We start from the raw sequence: 19,286 nt of genomic DNA on the forward strand, positions 1-19,286 counted from the left end.
ACGGGACACGGCTCGCCCAAGAAAAATGTTTTCCTAAACCTTACGGATGTTGCTTTTGTAACAGAAGTGTATTCGGACAGTTGGAATTGAGTTTTGGTGAGTTATGGGTTTGAATTTGATTCAATTTATGTGCCGTGCAGGACCGGAAGCTTACTTTAGCTAACCTTCCTCGGGAGGAATAGATTTACCTTAGGAGAGATTGATTTTCTCCAAAACTAAGATGGTGTGTTGTAGCCGCTAGCATTGTCCTGTTGTTCATAAAATGGTGTGTGGTTAAAAAAATATCTTTTAATGTATCGTTTTACTTTTATTAGAAAAAGCAATACATAATGTATTTCAATTCTGACACATTTCACTGCAAAGCACTGTTTTTTCTACAGACGTGAATGATACATTTGGACAAGTTATTACCTTCCTAAGCAACTGGAATTTGTACTTCATTATAAAACTAACAGCGACAACATTATTGTTCTGAAGTCATATTTCATTCATATTTCCTTTTCATAAACGCTCGAGAGGTGATTTGTAGACAGTGCTCTCAACAGACAAACAGGATTTAATAAAACCAGGCGTTCATCCTGTTTGTAGTACTTCTGGATTCATTTAGTCTGATTTAACATCATTACAACGACTCAAGGCACCCTCAAATGTCTTTTTGAAAAGAATCTTGGAATAATGCTTGTTCTTATATCCAGTATTGCTGTAAATGACCTCAATTCCACATTCGGCTCGTATATTTCATTAAGAAAGATGCAGATTGAACTTTCGTCCATGTTTTTTCCTCATGTGTACTACAAAAGTAATAATGTGGTGATGGTGATGTAATAGGACATCATTAGAGAGATAGCAGTGGAAATTTGGGTACACGTCGGAATGTTAATCTCAGAGGCCTGCTCCGTATCACACACTGGTACGACGGCATCCCACACTTGGACCTTTCAGACCAATCGCAGGAATGAATGCTAGAATGTTCAGCCAAAACATATTGCAACCAGGCTTGCATGCACTAGAATAATTGTGAGGAAAAATACAGTCTGAGACCTCATTCTAAATGTGGAACATAGAAATGAATAATAAACCGAAATAGACAGTCAAATATAAATAAGGACTATAAAGACTATTTCTAGGTTACTAATTAAATGAAAACACATCTTTGATAATGAACATTTAAATTCCTTTGTGCAAGCATATAGCAGTCTCAAGTGCCTGCTGTCATTTAAGTAAAAGAGCTAACTTGTTTTTAAAAAGCGAGCGATTCCTGTAACTGTCGCATGACTAACCAAATCTCTGGTTTCATCCTTTAAGGAAAAGGAGGATGAGGAAGAAGAGAAGAAAGATGAGAAACTGGAGCTCGAGGATGAGCTGCTCTTTGAAGACTTCGAGCTGGCCGATGAAGACTGTGAACTTCCTGAGGAGGAGGAAGTGGACGTCGATGATGGAGAACCCGAGGAGCCTGACGGCGAAGAAAGCACCAAAATAAAGATCCTGCGACAGATAGCAGACGTGGCGTCCAAACTCAGAGAAATCATTGGCAATCTGATTACCACGGCAGGAAAAGTAGTCGTAACCATATTATTGGGTCTCACAGGTAGGTAGTGTTGAAATAGACATCACTCACGACATGGAATCAATGGATAGCACTCATTTACAAACTGCAGATAAAAGAGACAAAATGAAGTGCATTGTTATATACAAAAGCATTTAGGTCTGTCAGACAGATCAGATGATTGTTAAGAGAACAAACTATATTCAAATTTGTAAATATTTTTTTGATCTAGAGACTAATCTGATCTGAACAAATAATTATGTAAAATAATAATTAATGTTTCTTTACAGTAGCAATAAAAGTGATATCTTTTATCTATAATACTTGTCAATCATTTTGCCATAATTTATTACTATATTAATTATATTTACTATAGTATACAATTTTATATATAATATAATTTATTTATATAGCACATTTAAAAACTACAGACGTTGACCAAAGTACTTTACATATCGAACATAACCCATACAATTAAAACAATCATAAAAAGTACATAAAACGAATTACAATATATGGTATTAAGGGAACACCTGATCATCACAGCATAACACCAAGTCAGTTAACCTTCAGGAATATCAATCAACCCGGAAAGGAAGCATAACTGATTGTAAACCACTTTCACTTGTTTTGGTGCAAATAAAAGTGACAACAGGTACGGAGAGGCAACGGCAAGGGTGGTCTGGGGAGGACCATCCTCAGAGGGTCTCACAGACCTCCACGTGCTATGAAGTATGGGGATGAAATCCTCAGATCTATTGTCAGATCTTACGCTGGTGCAGTGCAGAGCCCTCCTGGTGCATGATAACGCCTGTCCTCATGTTACCAGAGTCTGTAGGCAGTTTCTGGATGATGAAGGCATTGATGTCATTGACTGGCTCTTATGTTCCCCAGACCTAAATCCAGTTGACAACATCTGGGATGTCATGTATCCGAAGCCGTCAAGTAGCACCATAGACTGTCCAGGAGCTCACTTATGTTCTGATCCAAGTCTGGGAAGAGATCCCACAGGACACCATGTGCCATCTCCTTCATACGGGCATGTGGGGCCATGCACATTACTAACTAACATTATGAGTTACTCTGATGAAATTCAAACAAATTGAATCAGCCAGTATTTCCATTTTTTTACAGTGATTTTACTGTAACTCCTGCTCTGAATGACTATATGATTTTGGCTTTCATTGACCATTCTCGCATTATTTTGTTCTTACAACATTATGCAATGTACATAAGTGAAGAGTTTTAACCTGTATATTTTGTTCATTGAGATCTAATACAGTGTGATTTAGGTGTTCCCTTAATTTTTTTGAGCAGCGTATATTCAGTTATTTTTTATCCTTGCTGGAGGTCAACAGTCCTTCGTCACTACATTGCATGTTTTGATTATATGGAGAATCTTGACATTTTATTCCCATAAAAAATAAAAGACCATTCAGATGTGGAGCAAGCAAACTGACATTTTGCATTAATGTGTAAATGATTCTTTAAAGCTCTAGATTTCATTTAGTTCCTTTTTCAACATCTTTTCTTTGATCTTGTTTCAGGTATAATGTTGCCCTCCCTCACCTCCACTGTCTATTTCTTCACCTTCCTGGGCCTGTGCACCTGGTGGTCTTTCTGTCGCACCTTCGACCCGCTCCTCTTTAGCTGTCTGTGTGTTCTCATGGCCATCTTCAGCGCTGGTCACCTTATCATGCTCTACCTCTATCAATTCCAATTTTTCCAGGGGTCCGTCCCACCCGGGGACAGTTATGCCAGGTAAGACCAACTTACTTGTAGGCCTTGTAGGCTAGTACTGGATTTGGTGCAGGATCATTATTGTAGAAGTCCTCCCATCCTTTGATTTTTAAAACATCCTGTCAAGGCCTTTTCACTTAACTTGATCTGATTTGCGTGTTTGTGCAGAGCTTCATGAGGAGTAGACATTTAGGGAAGTTCATTATGTGATTTATGTTGTTGCTTGTTTGTAAGCATAAAGCAATACAGCAAGAGCTGACATGGGTTCAACCCGTATCCAGCTGTATCCTTTTACTATAACCAATGAGATTACAGTGCTGTTTGAAAATGGAACACAAAAGGAAAATTAAATTAAAACGATCAGGCGAACGGGAATCCTACATGTGAGTCTGGGTGCCTGCAGACCGATGGACTCAATTGATGATTCAGGCTGTTTTGTTATGTGGCAGTGACTGGCGTCCACTGTGGAAAGCAGATGGAAAACACATCAATGCTGTGTGCACTGATCTCTTGTCAATAAGTGTCACGGTTCATGATTAAAAGACAAATAAAATATTCACATAAATGCAGAAATATTTGACATTTATGAAATCTGGGCACTATTTTAATTAATAATGCTCTTACTTGTCAAAATGTTGAAATGCTAGAGATCATTTACACTCATTTTTGAAGGAATTTGCGTTTATTTTACACTGACATGCTTGGGGTTTGAATCTGAATTGACCATTAAACATAAATGTGGCCTGTTTAGCTCATTATTTAAATCATATTTGAGCTTGGCAGTGTCGCCTTATTTGATTTTTTGGTTTGAGTCTCGATCCAGAGAAATACCTACAAACCAACTCTGTCAGACTCTGTTTTGAGAAGTTTGATTAAAGAGTCAATATTCACTTCGCTTTCAGAAATCATGTTTAAGTTCTGTATGTTGCCCATGGCGTCTGCCCAGCGTCTAGCTGGAAAGACTTTGCAAATTGAATCAAGGGACATGAAATCTTTAACTCTGAACTTTTTGTCGCTCCTAGTTTGTGGTATAATATTTTCAACTGTTATGGCAAAAGGAATCGTTCGTTGTGCATTGTTAGATGATCTGTAAGTTTGCTGTTATTCAGCGTTAAGGAGGTGCCCATAATAATTTGTCCCTATATTGTATTTTGCGAGATCTATTTTTGCTGCCAACAATTGAATATCGAAGTTGGGCTGGTCAACGATTAATCGCGATTAATCGCATCCATAATACAAGTTTGTGTTTACATCATATATATATATGTCTGTGCACTGTGCATGTTTATTTTGTATTTATAAAAACATACACATGCATGTATATATTTAGGAAATATTTGCGTGTATATATTCATATTAAACTTAAATTATAAATATATATGAATATTTATTCATTTTTATGTTTTTCTTAAATACTGTATATACATGTATGTGTTTATAAATACAAAATAAATGTGCATTGTGAACAGACATATATTAACCGATTAATCGTGAGATTATATTATATACTGCATATATAAATAGGTTAATCGAGATTAATCGGTTAATCGCTGAACAGCCCTAAATCAAAGGCATAATTCATCAGAAATGCTTGAAAAATGATTACTGTTGCTATTAATATAAATCTCACAAATGGCCATTACTAAAACAACACCTAAGACATAACCTTGAACAAAATGATCATAAACTGGTGTTACTTAAAAAATACATCATACTGTATATTGAGAAGTTATTATTTTTTAAATCATTAGATGAACTCCTTATAGTGTTTATTATGGCAGACATCTTTAATGAAAGAAATACCAATATAATGGCTGATAGACCTTTACTGTTCTCATCCCAAAGAAAACTTGTGCTGCGCTGTTCTATAATAACCACATACATCATTAATCGATCATCCCACAACAGATCCCATAAGCTAGATGTTGAGAGATGAAGAGAGAAGCCACTAAGACGATGGTTTCGGCGGTGGCGGCAACCTCGCGGTCCAGGTGGTTCTCATTACGATGGGACGGCTGTTGGCCTCCGCTTAAATTACACAGCTGGGTTCAGGGAGCGCTACACGAACCGCTGGGCTAAGGTAGTGAGAGATTCAGAGAATGAGAAAAAGCAATCAAAGGTGATTCAGAAGAGCTTGTGAGTGACGTAGCAGCAATTCTTCTAAATTAAGTCTCAATTGTAGTGTATGGTTGTCTGCTCGCTGGCTGGCCTGTGTTTTGCTGACTATTACCAAGTTAATATTCCTCTCCGCTGGCAGTGAGGTTTCAGAAGGACCATTAGCGGCGGATACGGGGCTAATGGTGCAACTGTTGCATCTCATTAAAATGTGCTGTAAAAATCACCCCCAAATCTTGTAGCGGACAGCAAACACAAAATCTACAGAATAGGCGTCTTTGAAAACTTAGAAAAGCCTCCATATGGTTTTTGATGTTTGTTTGGTTCCGCTCTGTTAGATTAGAAGCAGGTCACCGAGACTTGAAAACCAACACTACAAATAAACTATCGCTTTAAGAAAGTCCATCTCTGTCACTCTATTCACTTGGTCTGAAATCCACATCCTGAAACCTCATATGCATTCAAAGACTCTATAAAAGACACAGACACTCAACATATGTAAGTTGAGGTTTGAGCCGACCTCAGAAAAACGTAGTGCGGTGAATACGAAACATGCCAGGCGAAATGACACACGTGCGATGGAATCCCGTTACCTTAAGAAATACAAATTGCGGCAGGAGAGTAAAACACGCAAATGTGCAGAGGAAGCAAAACGCTGGGCGTTATAAGTAAAGAAAGACGCTTTACTAAACCCTTTATTCAACCACATAAAATTAAGTGGTTTTAACAGGATTTAGTGGTTACTTTCTTAAACGAAACCTAAGAAACATCTTAGATCCTATTTATGCACATGCTGCTGTTAGAGAAAAATACTGTTTTGCAAGTCGAAGCCTCTGGGGATCAAACAATGAGGCTTTCTATGACAATCACACAAAAACAGCACAATCAGGAGACATTTTGTAATATAGCATTTGCGGTGAGGACGTGAGTTTAGATTACACCCCGCTGAAGTCTAAGTATGTGCAAATGCCAGAGAAGAGTCTATTTTGGGTGAAACAAAATGCTAATTTAGTCGACCCGGAGATTAAAACCAAATGGGTTTATGTTGGTTGTCTGCTGTGTGCCACCTATACAGGAAGGTCTGTGCATGTTTACATGTGTGCTTTTTAACTCAGAGGTGCCACTGTTAGAAATGTTTTTAGTCCAGATTGTTCTTTCATGGCATCAGAGTACTGGGTTTGAAATTACCTTGAAGAAATAAGACACAAAAAGATCATGTTTTACAGTCTGTAACATTAGGATTTTCCAAGGATAATTTATATTTATTTTATTAGAGAATCCAATCAGCAATGATGTAGATTTTCCAGACAGACTAACTGTAAGCTCTTATGTAATTTTGTGATAATATATGCCTCTGTTTTTGTCCCCCTGGGTAAATATGTAAAATAAATAGAAAAAGAATAATAAGAAATATAGCTGCAAGCAGCAATGACGGGCCATTTCATTTCTGTGCCACCGCTACATGGTGGCTCTCAGAAAACAATGCAAATTGGGAACTTGCATTTCAGGGTTCAAGTCCCATCCAAATCACTGAATGTACGCTGTAGATATGCGACACTTCCTGCTTCACCATGCATCACCAATAAACTGCATCACCATGAAACAACTGCAACATCATTCGAGATTTCAAAATCTTTTTTTAATTTAGCATCCTCCCCTTGCCCTCACGTGTAAGCTGTTGTATATGCCATTCTTAGAATACCAAATTCCTAAAAAACAAATATATTATTAAAGTTTGACATGTTACCATGACAACACTATTTAAGATATCTCAAAATCTTTCACAATTTTATATTCCCATGCAAATCTTTGATCATGCTTTGGTATCCTGCCAAACTTGAGCATAGTGTGAGACATTGTTGAAATGTCTTCTGAAAGTCTAGATGAAACATACTGTCGCTGTTGTTCCGAAACCTCGGATGTACAAATTCACAGTTTTTCAGGAAATGTAAAAACATTTACATTCTGATGAGACTAAGAAGGAGGCTAAAGTCTCAATTTGCTCTCACTGTTTTCACATTTTATGGGAAACAACTGAGACATTTAGGATATCTCATTAATGATGTTTTTGTTTCTGTGAGTTTGTCCTCATGACACCTTTTGCTTCTTCAGAATCTGTTTATTATGAATTGGCCGCATTAAAATGGCACCTCTATTCAGCAACATTTCAACACGTATACTTGTTATTTTCAGCTGTGGTATTGGGACTTGGATGTCACGCTTTGCCTTTGGTTGATTCACACTCTGAAGCGAAATATTCAGACTATATTCCCCACTTGGCTACAGATGCCATGAGGTAGCTGCGAAATGAACGTCTGGCAAACCGCATTGACTTTACTAACAGAACTAAAGCAATAAAATACAGGCAGCATGTGTTGTTACCTAATCTGTTCTCAATAGGGTTTTGGCTGTTAAAGCAGCCATTGTTTATTGATTTCATCAGCCAAAGGTGACAGTATAAAACACCTCCGCTCATGTCGCCATGTTTGCTGTAGAATTGAGATGAAGAGCCATTAGAGAGCCTTCTTCTTCTTGGCGTTACCTCTGTTTTCCATCACATCCCTTTAACTTGTTTAGTTTTATACCACTTTCAGTTTTATACCCTGTTAAATAGGCATCTGCTGTTATTTTCTTCCTTCGGCATCCAATTTTGGCTCTAACGTAAGAGAAAAAGAAAAAAGGGAAATAAACACAAACCTAATGTTGTGAAGTCTGGCGTGAATTAGCAGCCATTCTGTTAGTGCGGATTGACTGTTCAATATTTAGTCAGGTCCATTTTGATTGGTTGATTAACTTTTTTGCTGTAAAAATGGTATGGCCTTTGAAATTATTTTATTTTTATTGTTTTACATATAAAAATACAACATTATTGTATTAATTATTTTGAATATTTTTGTATTATTATTGTTGTTGTTATGGCCACATGCAACCGCTTATGGCTGCATATTATTATTATTATAAATAATAAAAATAATCATAACTATAATTATTACCATCATTGTCGTTATTTGTTTCAATTATTAAATAAAAGTAATTATTTTTATTAATAATTATTTTATTAATAATAGAATAATCATTATATTATTATTATATTTTTTATTCTCTTCCTCATTCTCTTCCTTCCTTCAGTCTGTTTGGCATATCTCCGGTTGTGCTGACCGACTGCTCGCATACCTGGATGTTCAAAGTGAACCCTAATCTGGAGTGGCACCACTTTGTCAATCCCATCATGCTCTTGGTGCTGTATTACACCTTGGCCACACTCATCCGCCTTTGGCTGCAGGAGTCAGAGGACATGGTGAGATTTATTGTGCATATAAAGAAGAATATGCACATTTCAGTTTGATATCAAAACTGTAACACTTTTTTTATCGTGTCTGCAGGTCAAAGAAAAATCAGCAGAACCCGAGGGAAGGGAGGATCCAGAATCTCCAGAAAGTAATGCTGTAGTTTACACAGCAGAGAAGAAGAGACAATTGTGGAGAATGGCACGTTACCATACAGATGAGAGAAATGTGAGAGTTTCTCACTATTCACATTCTTCTATCTACATAATTCTGTCAGAATTTTTTTTTTAATTTGATGAATAATCTAATAAATATGCATTAATAACTATGCATCATGCCTAGTTAAACTAAATACATTTATTTGATCAATTTTGTTTTTATGCTCGTCATATTTTAAAACTAATATTTGTTTAGACACATTTGTTAAGTCATACTTTGCTCTAACTTTTCATTTCTCAGTTGTTCTGCACAGAAGACGGCTACAGCTCACCTGAGGTTTGTCTTTCAGATAAATAATGAACATCATCCACTGACTTAAACTAACCGAATAACAATAGATTAATGCTTGAGCCTATCAATGATGAAATCAATATAAATATTGTTACATTCAGAGCTTCAGAGGAATCTTGATACACAATGAACTCACTTTCTCTCTCAGGTATTGATCATAACATCCAATGGAGCCTCTCTGGACTTCACATCCGTCCCTTGTGAGAACGGACCAAAGTCTGTGGAGCTCTACTCAACCCCTCACTACAAACCAGGCCATCTTGAATCAGATCCACGTATGTCAGCTTCTTCTCATGATCTGTTTTGTGAGGTCCAAAAATACATTTCCAACATAATCAGTATTGTCTTATTTTTCATACATCTTAGATGTAAATAAAAATGCGAAGTGCAACAATGAACTGATAAGTGTTATAGGGGCGGTTTCCCAGACAAGGATAATCTTAAACCAGGACTAGGCCTTAGTTAAATTAGGATAATTAAATTGTTTTAAAAAACCTAATTTACAAAAAAAAACATTACTATGTGCATCTTGAGACAAAACAATAGCAGTGATATATTTTAAGATATGTCAGTGCAAGTTGTTTTCGATCAAGGCATCTCTAATATTTAAATTAGTCTGAGACTAGGCTTAAGACCTGTCCGGGAAACCACCCCTTAATGTATAAACTGTAGTTGCAATTATTCATTAGAAATTATAAGGTGCATTACAAGGCATAATTAATACTATAAAACTACTTTTATAATGCATTAAACATACATATGCTTTAAGTAAAGTGTTACCGATATTTTTACTTGACAAAATGAATAAAACAGCCTGAAATAAACATAGAATTTGTTCCACCTCCTTCCCGTATTTCCATAAAAGCCTGGACCTTATTCCCTATATATTTCCTAAACATTTCTTCAAGTTTTTTCCTTGATTCTTGGAAAAGCGGTTCCAGAAATGTCCAGATTTACTCAAGAAACATAGGCCTCCATTGATGTTCAAGGACTAAGCTATTAGATGATTCAGAGGATCCGACTCTAACGTTTGCGAGGCAACCAGCCCCCTTCTTTTTCTTATAAAGCATGGCTCTTTTTCAGAACAAATGGATGGCGGCGTTTACGAGATCGAATCTGCATACGTTGAGCTTTCCGAGGTTCCCAATCCATTCAGTGTCGTCCGTGTGAACTCTGCTTTGAAGGCCTTTAGATTCATCATGAAGCAGAGCTACATCTGTGCTCTTATCGCCATGATGGTGAGTCCTGTTCAGCAGTTCACCCTCACATTCAGACTCTCTTTTGAGGTTTGTTTACCCACACCTGGTTTCTTAAGGTGGCCAATTTGGTCATTACCCATGACAGATCTGAATGGACATAGGTAATGTGTACCATGTGCAGAAAGCCTCTGGTTGGCCTCGAGCAGAACCGAGGTCACCCCTTGGAGACCCACAATAGGCATTTGACATGACTGAAGTAGCTGAGCTCAGTTTGGACCGGATCTGAAGACTATAATCGTGTCTTTCTTTTTGTCAAATCTGTAGATTTGCTTTACTCATTCTGACCCTGATTCTGGTGTTTCATTCAGGCGTGGAGTATCACTTACGTGAGTTGGCTGACCTTTGTCTTCCTCATCTGGTCATGCACTCTGTGGATGGTGAGGGACCGCAGGAAGTATTCAATGATCACCTCTCCATTCATGGTGTTCTACGGGAACTTGCTCATTATCCTGCAATACATCTGGAGCTTTGAATCACTGCAGCCTGTTCCTGGACTGTTTCTGAAGAAAGATGTGCCCTTCCGGGAACTGGGCTCTAAAGTAAGACTTGTGTTTGTGAACAATATTTATCACCGAATAGTTTAGCTGTAAAATCTGGATGTGGTTTAAAGTTTTAAAATAGTCAACACACACTTGTGAGTGCTTCTTACATAAATTTTGTTCGAAACCTTTACACTTATAGAGGTCACTACAGTGGACAGCTATTCGAAACAAGGTTATTTTAGTTTACTAAAATGAAAACTTTAAAAATATTCCTGTTCATTGAAATCAAATCAAATATTGACCTAAAATGTTCAGCTTTTTCTCTTTGTGTATGCATGGGTTTTAATGGCATAGTTGAAAATCAACCACTCAAATAAAAATGAAAAGTGAAAATATGTGTAAAAAGTGTATAAGTCTATATAAAATTAGTCTATAGCTCTATACTTTTTACGAAACGGTCACATTTAAGCTAATAAATTGAACTACTTGGAGGAAAATTTGTTTATTGTAATTATTTTTATTTAGATTATAAAATTATATTTATATGAAATAATTATATGACATTTTGAAATTATAGTTTACCAAAACTATTTAAACATTAAACATAAACTGTTAAATCGCATAAAATATCGGTCTAAATATTATTAATAAAAAACTTTAAATGAAAATTTGACAAGTTGCTTCAACAATAAACTGAAATTTTGGTTTTGGTTGAGGAACTAAAATTATTAAATGAAAACAAATACTACTAATACTACTAAACTGAAAACTTAAAAACTGAAATATAATACAAATAAATTAAACACTTAAATCAATATAAAAAAATAAGTTACAAAATGATAAAAGCACATGAAAAAAACGGTCAAAAAGAAAAACTTCAAAAAACTTAAATTAACACGAAAACACAAAATTTAAAGCTTAACTGAAAAAAACTATAATAACTGTCCCATTGTTGCTACCATTTAACAATAAGCCACTTTAGATCGTGCATTACATTATTTTACTAAAATTATGAGTTTTATACATTCCCATCTAGCAACACCTTTACCTGGTAATTCACACCTTTTTAAGGCAAAAACAAATGAAGCATGGTTGGAATTGTCCAGCTGAAACTTTATATTTATTTTTAACTCATTTTTATACTAGTATTTTATACACTGTGTTTCATACCAGAGATCTTATGTTTTTGCGCGTTTGTGTGTAGATTCTCTGTCTCCTCAGTTTCTGGCTGTTGTTGAGACAGTCTTTAACAGAAAGAAAAGAGAGAAAGACAGATGACAGCCAACTGTCTGATATCAAAGTGGAAGAACACAGACACGGTGAGACAGACAGTTAGTCTCTAACCTCAGTTCAATCATACAGAAACCCAATCGTGTTTATTTCTTATTACTTATTCCCATCCTATAAAAAACTTTATTTGTATCGTTTCTTTGATCCTCCCAAAAACAAGTCATAAAGTATGGATGTATGGATGGCTGTTTGTGTGTTGTAGATGAGCCTGATTGCGAGGCAGGAGGTCACAGAGAGATGATGGATGTCTTGGGCAGTACAGTCATGGCCATGCTTAATAAGTACTGGATCTACATCTGTGGCGGAATGTTCTTCTTCGTCAGCTTTGAGGGACGCATCGTCATGTACAAGATCATATACATGATGATGTTTCTCTTTTGTGTGGCACTTTATCAGGTTTGTGCTGTTTTTTTTGTTTAACATTAGTTCAAAATAGTTTATGAACATTTATTTGAGGTTTTTTTATGATGAGAAACAAAAATACTATTTATTTGTTTTTATTGAAAAAATAAAATAAACATTTTAGACCAAAATAATTGTATTGCTTTGATTTTTATTTATCTTAGCCATATTTATATTTGTTTTGTTTGCTCTTCTTCATGTATTTGTTTTCTTTTTAGTTTATCCTCAGTTTGTTTGTTATTTGGTTTGTCTGCCATCGTTTTGTTTTTATTTGTCTTCTGTCTATATGTTTGTTTGTTTGCCTGTTTTGTTTTTTTGTTTGGTTTGTCTATGCTGGAGCAGATATCATTATGCTGTTCTGACATGTAGTGAATAAATGTGTTGAACGCCTCTGGTTGCAGTTAAACTATGAGAGGTGGAGGTGGATGTTGAAGTATTTCTGGATGTCAGTGGTGGTGTACACCATGCTGGTGCTGATACTGGTCTACACCTTCCAGTTTGAGTCCTCCATACACGTGTGGTCCAACATGACTGGAATGAGCAGAGAGAAGTATGAATGCTTTTAAGATATCTTTCATTTCATGTTTAAGCGACTTGTTATGTTTTTGTTAGACAGTAAGTTACAGTTAGCATTATAATAACAAAACTCATGGATTTGTGAAGTCAGCTCTTTGTGTGATCATTTGTGCAGGCTGGAAGATCTCGGTCTGGAGAAGTTCTCAGTTCCTGCTCTGTTCACACGGATCTTCATTCCCACATCTTTCCTTCTGGTGTGTATCCTGCATCTGCACTACTTTCACGAGCGCTTCCTACAGCTCACCGACATCAAGTCTGTGGCCGACAAACAGAAGAGCACCATCTCCAGGTACGGCGGTTTTGGACACAATGACGTGTGTTATATTTTATATTACAAATTATACGAATTTAAGTTTTTAATGTTTCGATTTTTTCCAAATGCTGAATTATACTAATGTGGTTTTAGATGTTTAACACTAATGTTTCGAATCCTCCTTTTTGTTTTGAATTCGGAAATACGAATGTGAATGTAAATATTGAAATGAATGGGGATCATTGGCTCGGAATCCTTGTCACACATAAACAGCTGTTTTTCCTCAATTTATCAGGCTTGTGCATCTGGACGGCAGTCTGGTGGACATCTCCATGGTCAAACCTTCATTCAGCTCCACCATAAATGAGGAGGAGGTTGAAGACAGAGTAGATCTGGAGAAGGAGGCAGCAGATGTCAAACAAAGTGAGGAGGAGAAGATCTCGGAGTCAAACTTTTTATCAGAAGGCTTCACCTGCCAGATGGAAGCAGGTCCTGTGCCAGAGCAGGAATCAGGTATTCTCGCCTTCAGGTTTCACCCGTTCCACCTCTTTCCATCATCCATCGTGATTGGTTGATACAAATTGGCACTGCAAAATGTGAGGTTTTCCAGCAGAAATGCAACCAGGGCTGGATTGGTAATCGGGCATACCGGGCATTTTCCCGGTGGGCCGATGTATTTTTTGGGCCGAAACGGACGCATGGGCCGGAGAGGTGGACGGATTAGAAGCGTGAATCGGGCGCGGATGCATGGAACGCGAATGCGATTGCGAATCGGGCATGTATGCAGGAAAGGCAATGACAGCAGCACAACCTAGCACTCGCTCCCCCCCTCCCCCGTCGACACAAATGGTGGAGGGCCGAAGCTGGTCAAAAATGCCAGGGCCGATTTAACGTCCCAGTCCAGCCCTGAATGCAACGTGTCGTATTAGTAGCGCAATTTAGTTACAAATCTAAAATTCACACTAAATGGAAAGAGTGCTCAGAGTAATCTAGTTAAACCAGAACATATGGATGGTACTCATGATGATTAAATCGACCTGAATTAGAAATGCTTCTTACCACATTAAATTATATCCTTTATTGAATGAGACACACTATAAAAATCTTGAATCCATATTGGTTACTCTCACTGGAACAATACAACTGGAAGAAGCTTTTATTGGCTTGATGGGGCAGGATAGAGCCAGCAAGGTAAACAGACCAGAATAAAAATGTCTAGACTTGTTGAATGTGTAAACACTTTTATTGGCAGGCCCGGTGAAGAGTGACTATTCTGTCTTTAACACTGACTGCTTATAACTAGATAAAATAACACTTCAGTATACACAGAATCACGAATTGACTTCCACAAAACATTTTTGTTGAAGTTTCTTTATTTTCCTTTTTGGGAGGACATTTTGATTTTTGACAGTGTTTTGTTGCTTGTGGATCCAACCCATGAGCATTTTGAAGCTGTAATTTAGCAGACAGCAGCTGTTTTTCTCTATGTGGAGTTGCACATACCATAACAGGTCAACAGGTTGGTTTTTCTAAACTGTTGTTAAACAGCCTCTTGTACTTTATGAATATCATAAAAATGTCAAAAACACGTCGCTTCAATTTATCTGTTGGTCTCAGTAGTTTACGAATGTTTTGAGATTCTAACTACAGTATATTAACCATCAATGGCTGGTTTTGTAGCACACTGTTCCTGCACCGTAATTTTGACAAAGAGGTTTTTTAACAAATGAGTTTTGCTGTTGCTTCTGCTTCTTCTTCAATTCACAGACATCTATTGCATTCCTCGGTGTGTAAAACATTGAATTTGATCATTCTGCATACGGAGAGGTGTCTTGGCTGTCATGTGGTTTGATATTTTCAGACCATGAGATAGATTGTAATGCATTCAGAATGCATCATTTTTGTGTTGTATAACAAAAAATGGTAACTTGTGGTAATACAGCAGCACCAAATATAGTATTGTACTGAAGTGAACTGAACCAAACCAAATCATTTTGACTATAATTACTATTATTATTATTAAATGCCTGAGTATGCATTGTTATGCATTACTAGAAATTGCAAAATTGAGGTGTGACAAATGGGCAGCAAAATGCTCATTGGGTCAGACTAAAACAGGTGGAGAAGAAAATATATCGTTCAGTTTGATTAGTATAGTATTGCTTGTCAACTTCGTGCAGTGTTTTTTCCAATTCCTGAAAAATAGTGAATTTGGACATCCAAAGATTCGGAAGGACAGTGACGATATATGCAAATACTGTAGAATATGGAATACATGAATTTATTCCTTTTGGCAACACAGGCAATTTTGAGGCTTTTTATTATTTGTTCTTGTTTGATGAATAATTTTTTGAAACGTATGTTTTCTGCAGATCTGAAGAATAAATGGCATCTTGTGGTTGAACGTCTCACGGTGCTCTTCCTGAAGTTCCTGGATTATGTGCAGAAGATGCAGATCTTTATCTGGTGGCTGCTGGAGCTTCACATTATCAAGATCGTCTCATCCTATATCATCTGGGTCTCAGTCAAAGAGGTAAGAAAGGGAGAAAACACATGCAAATTTAAAGCCTGATGTTAAGTGATCCTGTGGTGTAAAAGTGAACATGGCTGGAAAATCCAGGTGAAACCTTAAAGGCATAGTTCACCCAAAAATGAATATTCTGTCATCATTTATTCACCCTCTTGTCATTTTAAACCTGCATGACTTTCTTTCTTCTGCAGAACACGAAAGAAGATATTTTAAAGAGTGTTGGTAACCGAACTTGCATTGGTTTTTGTGTATGTACAATATAAGTGAAGGGTACCGCCGTTGTTCGGTTTTCCAACATTCTTTAAAATATCTTCTTTTGTCTTCTGCAGAAGAAAGAAAGTCATGCAGGTTTGAATTGACAAGAGGGTGAATAAATGATGACAGAACGCTCATTTTTGGGTGAACTATCACCTTAGGTTAGCCAAACCTGGTCATTTATGGTCTTAACTGGTCTTCATAATGAGTCATGGTTTTAGCCTGATTGACCATCATGGTCAAGTCATTTAGAGCTTGAAAACCATCTTGGACTTGAGAAACTTGGACCATGTTCCATAAACCAGATTGACTAGCAGACGACTAGCCTTTGCAGATGCTTTCTGAAGATGCTTTCAGAATCGTCTGAATATTTTGCTTCGTCACATTTAATTGGCGTCAATCGAAATGATCAGTCCCATCAGATCTGTCCTATCCTCAAAATCATATTTTTTGTCATTCTCAGGTATCTCTGTTTAATTACGTGTTCCTGGTGAGCTGGGCCTTTGCTCTGCCTTTCAGTGAGTTCAGACCTCTGGCGTCCAGTGTGTGCACTGTCTGGACCTGCGTTATCATCGTCTGCAAAATGCTCTACCAGCTTACCTCCATTAACATTAACACATACTCGAAAAACTGCACTATGGTAGGACACTCAAACAAATGCACACATATAAACACATGCTGAAAATGGAAATGACAATCTGTATTTCTCTCTCTCCTTCAGCCGGATAACTACACAGATGCTCAGAAACTAGACATGGCCAAGTCTCTTCTATACAGTGGCTCAGTGGACCCGGCTAACTGGGTCGGCCTCAGGAAGTTCTCTCCACTTTTGGAGAATCTTCGGGTGAGACGCATATATAAACAATGGTCATGAAAATGTGCATGTATGCTGCTTATCTGAATTTCATTCCTCTCTATGTGATTCTTCACTTTCAGATTAACTTGTTGATGTTGGCCCTCTTGGCGTTTGAAGTGACAATTTACCGTCACCAGGATTTTTACCGTATGAAGAACAACCTGACCCCTCCGGTCACAAGAACCATTTTCCACAATTTAACACGCCAGCATCTGGACGATGGCATTCTCAATTGCGCCAAATATTTTATCAACTATTTCTTCTACAAGTTTGGCCTTGAGGTAAAGCCATCAATACCCATTATTATCTAAATTTGTAATATTACAGTGAACTTTACCAAGTAAGATGGGTTTAAGGCTCCTTGGTTTCTCTATGTTTTTTACAATGGCAGGATAAAATAACATCCCTCACTTATCAGTTAGAAAATAGTCAATAGCCGTTTGAAGAGCGGCTAAGGATTGGACCAGGTTTGTTTGACAGAAATTCTGTTCTATGACCAGACCAGATGTTGATCCGTGAACACCTTCAGCACGTCTTGCTCAACTTTTAGGGAACTGTTTACTGCTCTCATGAGGCATTTTTGTGCTTGTATGGTCTCTTCTAAATTATTTACACACTGTTGAGACAAATAAACCACATTATACCATGGTCTGTTTGAATACTCGATTCTGATTGGCTGGAAGGTGTGCATTAAAACTGTTTCAATCAATTACAGCTTTAACTTGGCAAAAGACCGTGGTATAAGCGGGATAATCCACGGCTAGCCGTGCATTAAAGGATTTTAGTGCACGGCTAGCCGTGAATTATCCCCTACATATAGCGTTAAGCTAATGGATATTGAATTTTAATTTCATACCTTCAAATGTATAAAGAATTGTATATAAAGTCGGCACACCAAAGCTCCAAAAATATCAAAAATGTATTCATTTAAAGACTTTTGTTCGTAAGTCATTTAATTAATACATTTGTGATATTTTTGGAGCTTTGGTGTGCTGACTTAATATACAACTCTTTATTCGTTTTTTTGGTCGAGCACCCACTTGAGGTTGCTCGACCCACACATGCTTTTGTCTTCTTTTTGATACTATCAAATGTACTCATCATTTTCCTAACGTGAATTCCATGTCTGCTTGTTCATTTCTCCTCCAGACGTGTTTTTTGTTAGTGGTAAATGTCATTGGTCAGCGGATGGATTTCTATGCCATGCTGCATGCGTTCGGTCTGATTGCAGTGATGTATCAGAGGAGAAGAAAAGCCATTGCACACGTCTGGCCTAAATACTGCTGCTTCTTGGCCTGCATGCTGGCCTTTCAGTATCTGATGTGCATCGGCATCCCACCTGCAGCATGTACAGGTGAGTGTCAAACACCTCCAATGTGACCTCCAGTAAAAGTCTATGAAAACATGGATGACTCTGGTAGTTAAAGGGATAGTTCATCCAAAAATAAAAATTCTGTCATCATTTGTTCAACCTCATGTCGTTCAAGACATGTACTGTATGTGGCTCTTTTATCTGTGGAACATGAGAGAGGATATTTTGAGAAATGTTTTGGTGGTTTTGTGTCCATACAATGGATGTCAATGGGGGTCAGTGTTGTTGGGTTACCAAAGTTCTTCAAAACATCTTCTTTTGTATTCTGCAGAAAGAAAGTCATACGTATTGATAACGTACATGATGAGAGCTTTTATTTTTGGGTGAACTATCCCTTCAAAGTTATTCTCTATTCTCTGTGGTTCAGACTATCCGTGGAGACACCCATCCTCCAGGATGGATTCCAACGTCATCAAGTGGCTCTACTTCCCCGACTTCCACACCAAACCCAATCCTCTCTTCCCCCTCTGTGAGTAAGGATCTTTTCAGAGCTTACACGGCACGTTGCCCAGCTCTAGAAAATATTCAAGTTTGTATTAATGAAATGCAAATATAACAGTGTCGTTTCAACTTCACGACATATCTTTCATCTCTCTCCCTGTAGATGACTTCATGCTGTTGCTGTGCGCGTCACTGCAGCGTCGTGTGTTTGAGGAGGAGAACGTGACGGCCGTGCAGCTGTTGGCGGGGGATAACACGGAGATCTGTCGAGACCTGGATGCCGCCACTTTCAGCCAGCACAACCCTGTTCCTGATTTCATTCATTGCAGGTGAGCTCTTGACATGTGACACCATGGGCGTCGCTAGCACTAT

At 37.5% G+C, this 19,286-nt stretch overlaps 1 protein-coding gene across 1 annotated transcript in view; it reads left to right on the forward strand.

Annotated features, from left to right (window-relative positions):
* LOC130546988 (piezo-type mechanosensitive ion channel component 2) overlaps window positions 1-19,286 on the forward strand; it is a 107,492-nt gene that overhangs the window by 56,798 nt on the left and 31,408 nt on the right. Inside the window, exons 6-25 of the mRNA XM_057322587.1 lie at window positions 1,306-1,588; window positions 3,094-3,307; window positions 8,531-8,699; window positions 8,785-8,916; window positions 9,148-9,183; window positions 9,347-9,473; window positions 10,282-10,436; window positions 10,766-10,996; window positions 12,144-12,258; window positions 12,432-12,625; window positions 13,033-13,181; window positions 13,323-13,496; window positions 13,756-13,973; window positions 15,833-15,993; window positions 16,709-16,885; window positions 16,967-17,089; window positions 17,182-17,382; window positions 18,251-18,455; window positions 18,841-18,942; window positions 19,078-19,243. Of these exons, the coding sequence (XP_057178570.1) occupies window positions 1,306-1,588; window positions 3,094-3,307; window positions 8,531-8,699; window positions 8,785-8,916; window positions 9,148-9,183; window positions 9,347-9,473; window positions 10,282-10,436; window positions 10,766-10,996; window positions 12,144-12,258; window positions 12,432-12,625; window positions 13,033-13,181; window positions 13,323-13,496; window positions 13,756-13,973; window positions 15,833-15,993; window positions 16,709-16,885; window positions 16,967-17,089; window positions 17,182-17,382; window positions 18,251-18,455; window positions 18,841-18,942; window positions 19,078-19,243 (3,332 nt within the window). The remainder of the gene's footprint in view (window positions 1-1,305; window positions 1,589-3,093; window positions 3,308-8,530; window positions 8,700-8,784; window positions 8,917-9,147; window positions 9,184-9,346; window positions 9,474-10,281; window positions 10,437-10,765; window positions 10,997-12,143; window positions 12,259-12,431; window positions 12,626-13,032; window positions 13,182-13,322; window positions 13,497-13,755; window positions 13,974-15,832; window positions 15,994-16,708; window positions 16,886-16,966; window positions 17,090-17,181; window positions 17,383-18,250; window positions 18,456-18,840; window positions 18,943-19,077; window positions 19,244-19,286) is intronic.

Source organism: Triplophysa rosa, linkage group LG23 (assembly GCF_024868665.1).
Source record: "Triplophysa rosa linkage group LG23, Trosa_1v2, whole genome shotgun sequence".
In the NCBI taxonomy this organism is placed as follows: domain Eukaryota; kingdom Metazoa; phylum Chordata; class Actinopteri; order Cypriniformes; family Nemacheilidae; genus Triplophysa; species Triplophysa rosa.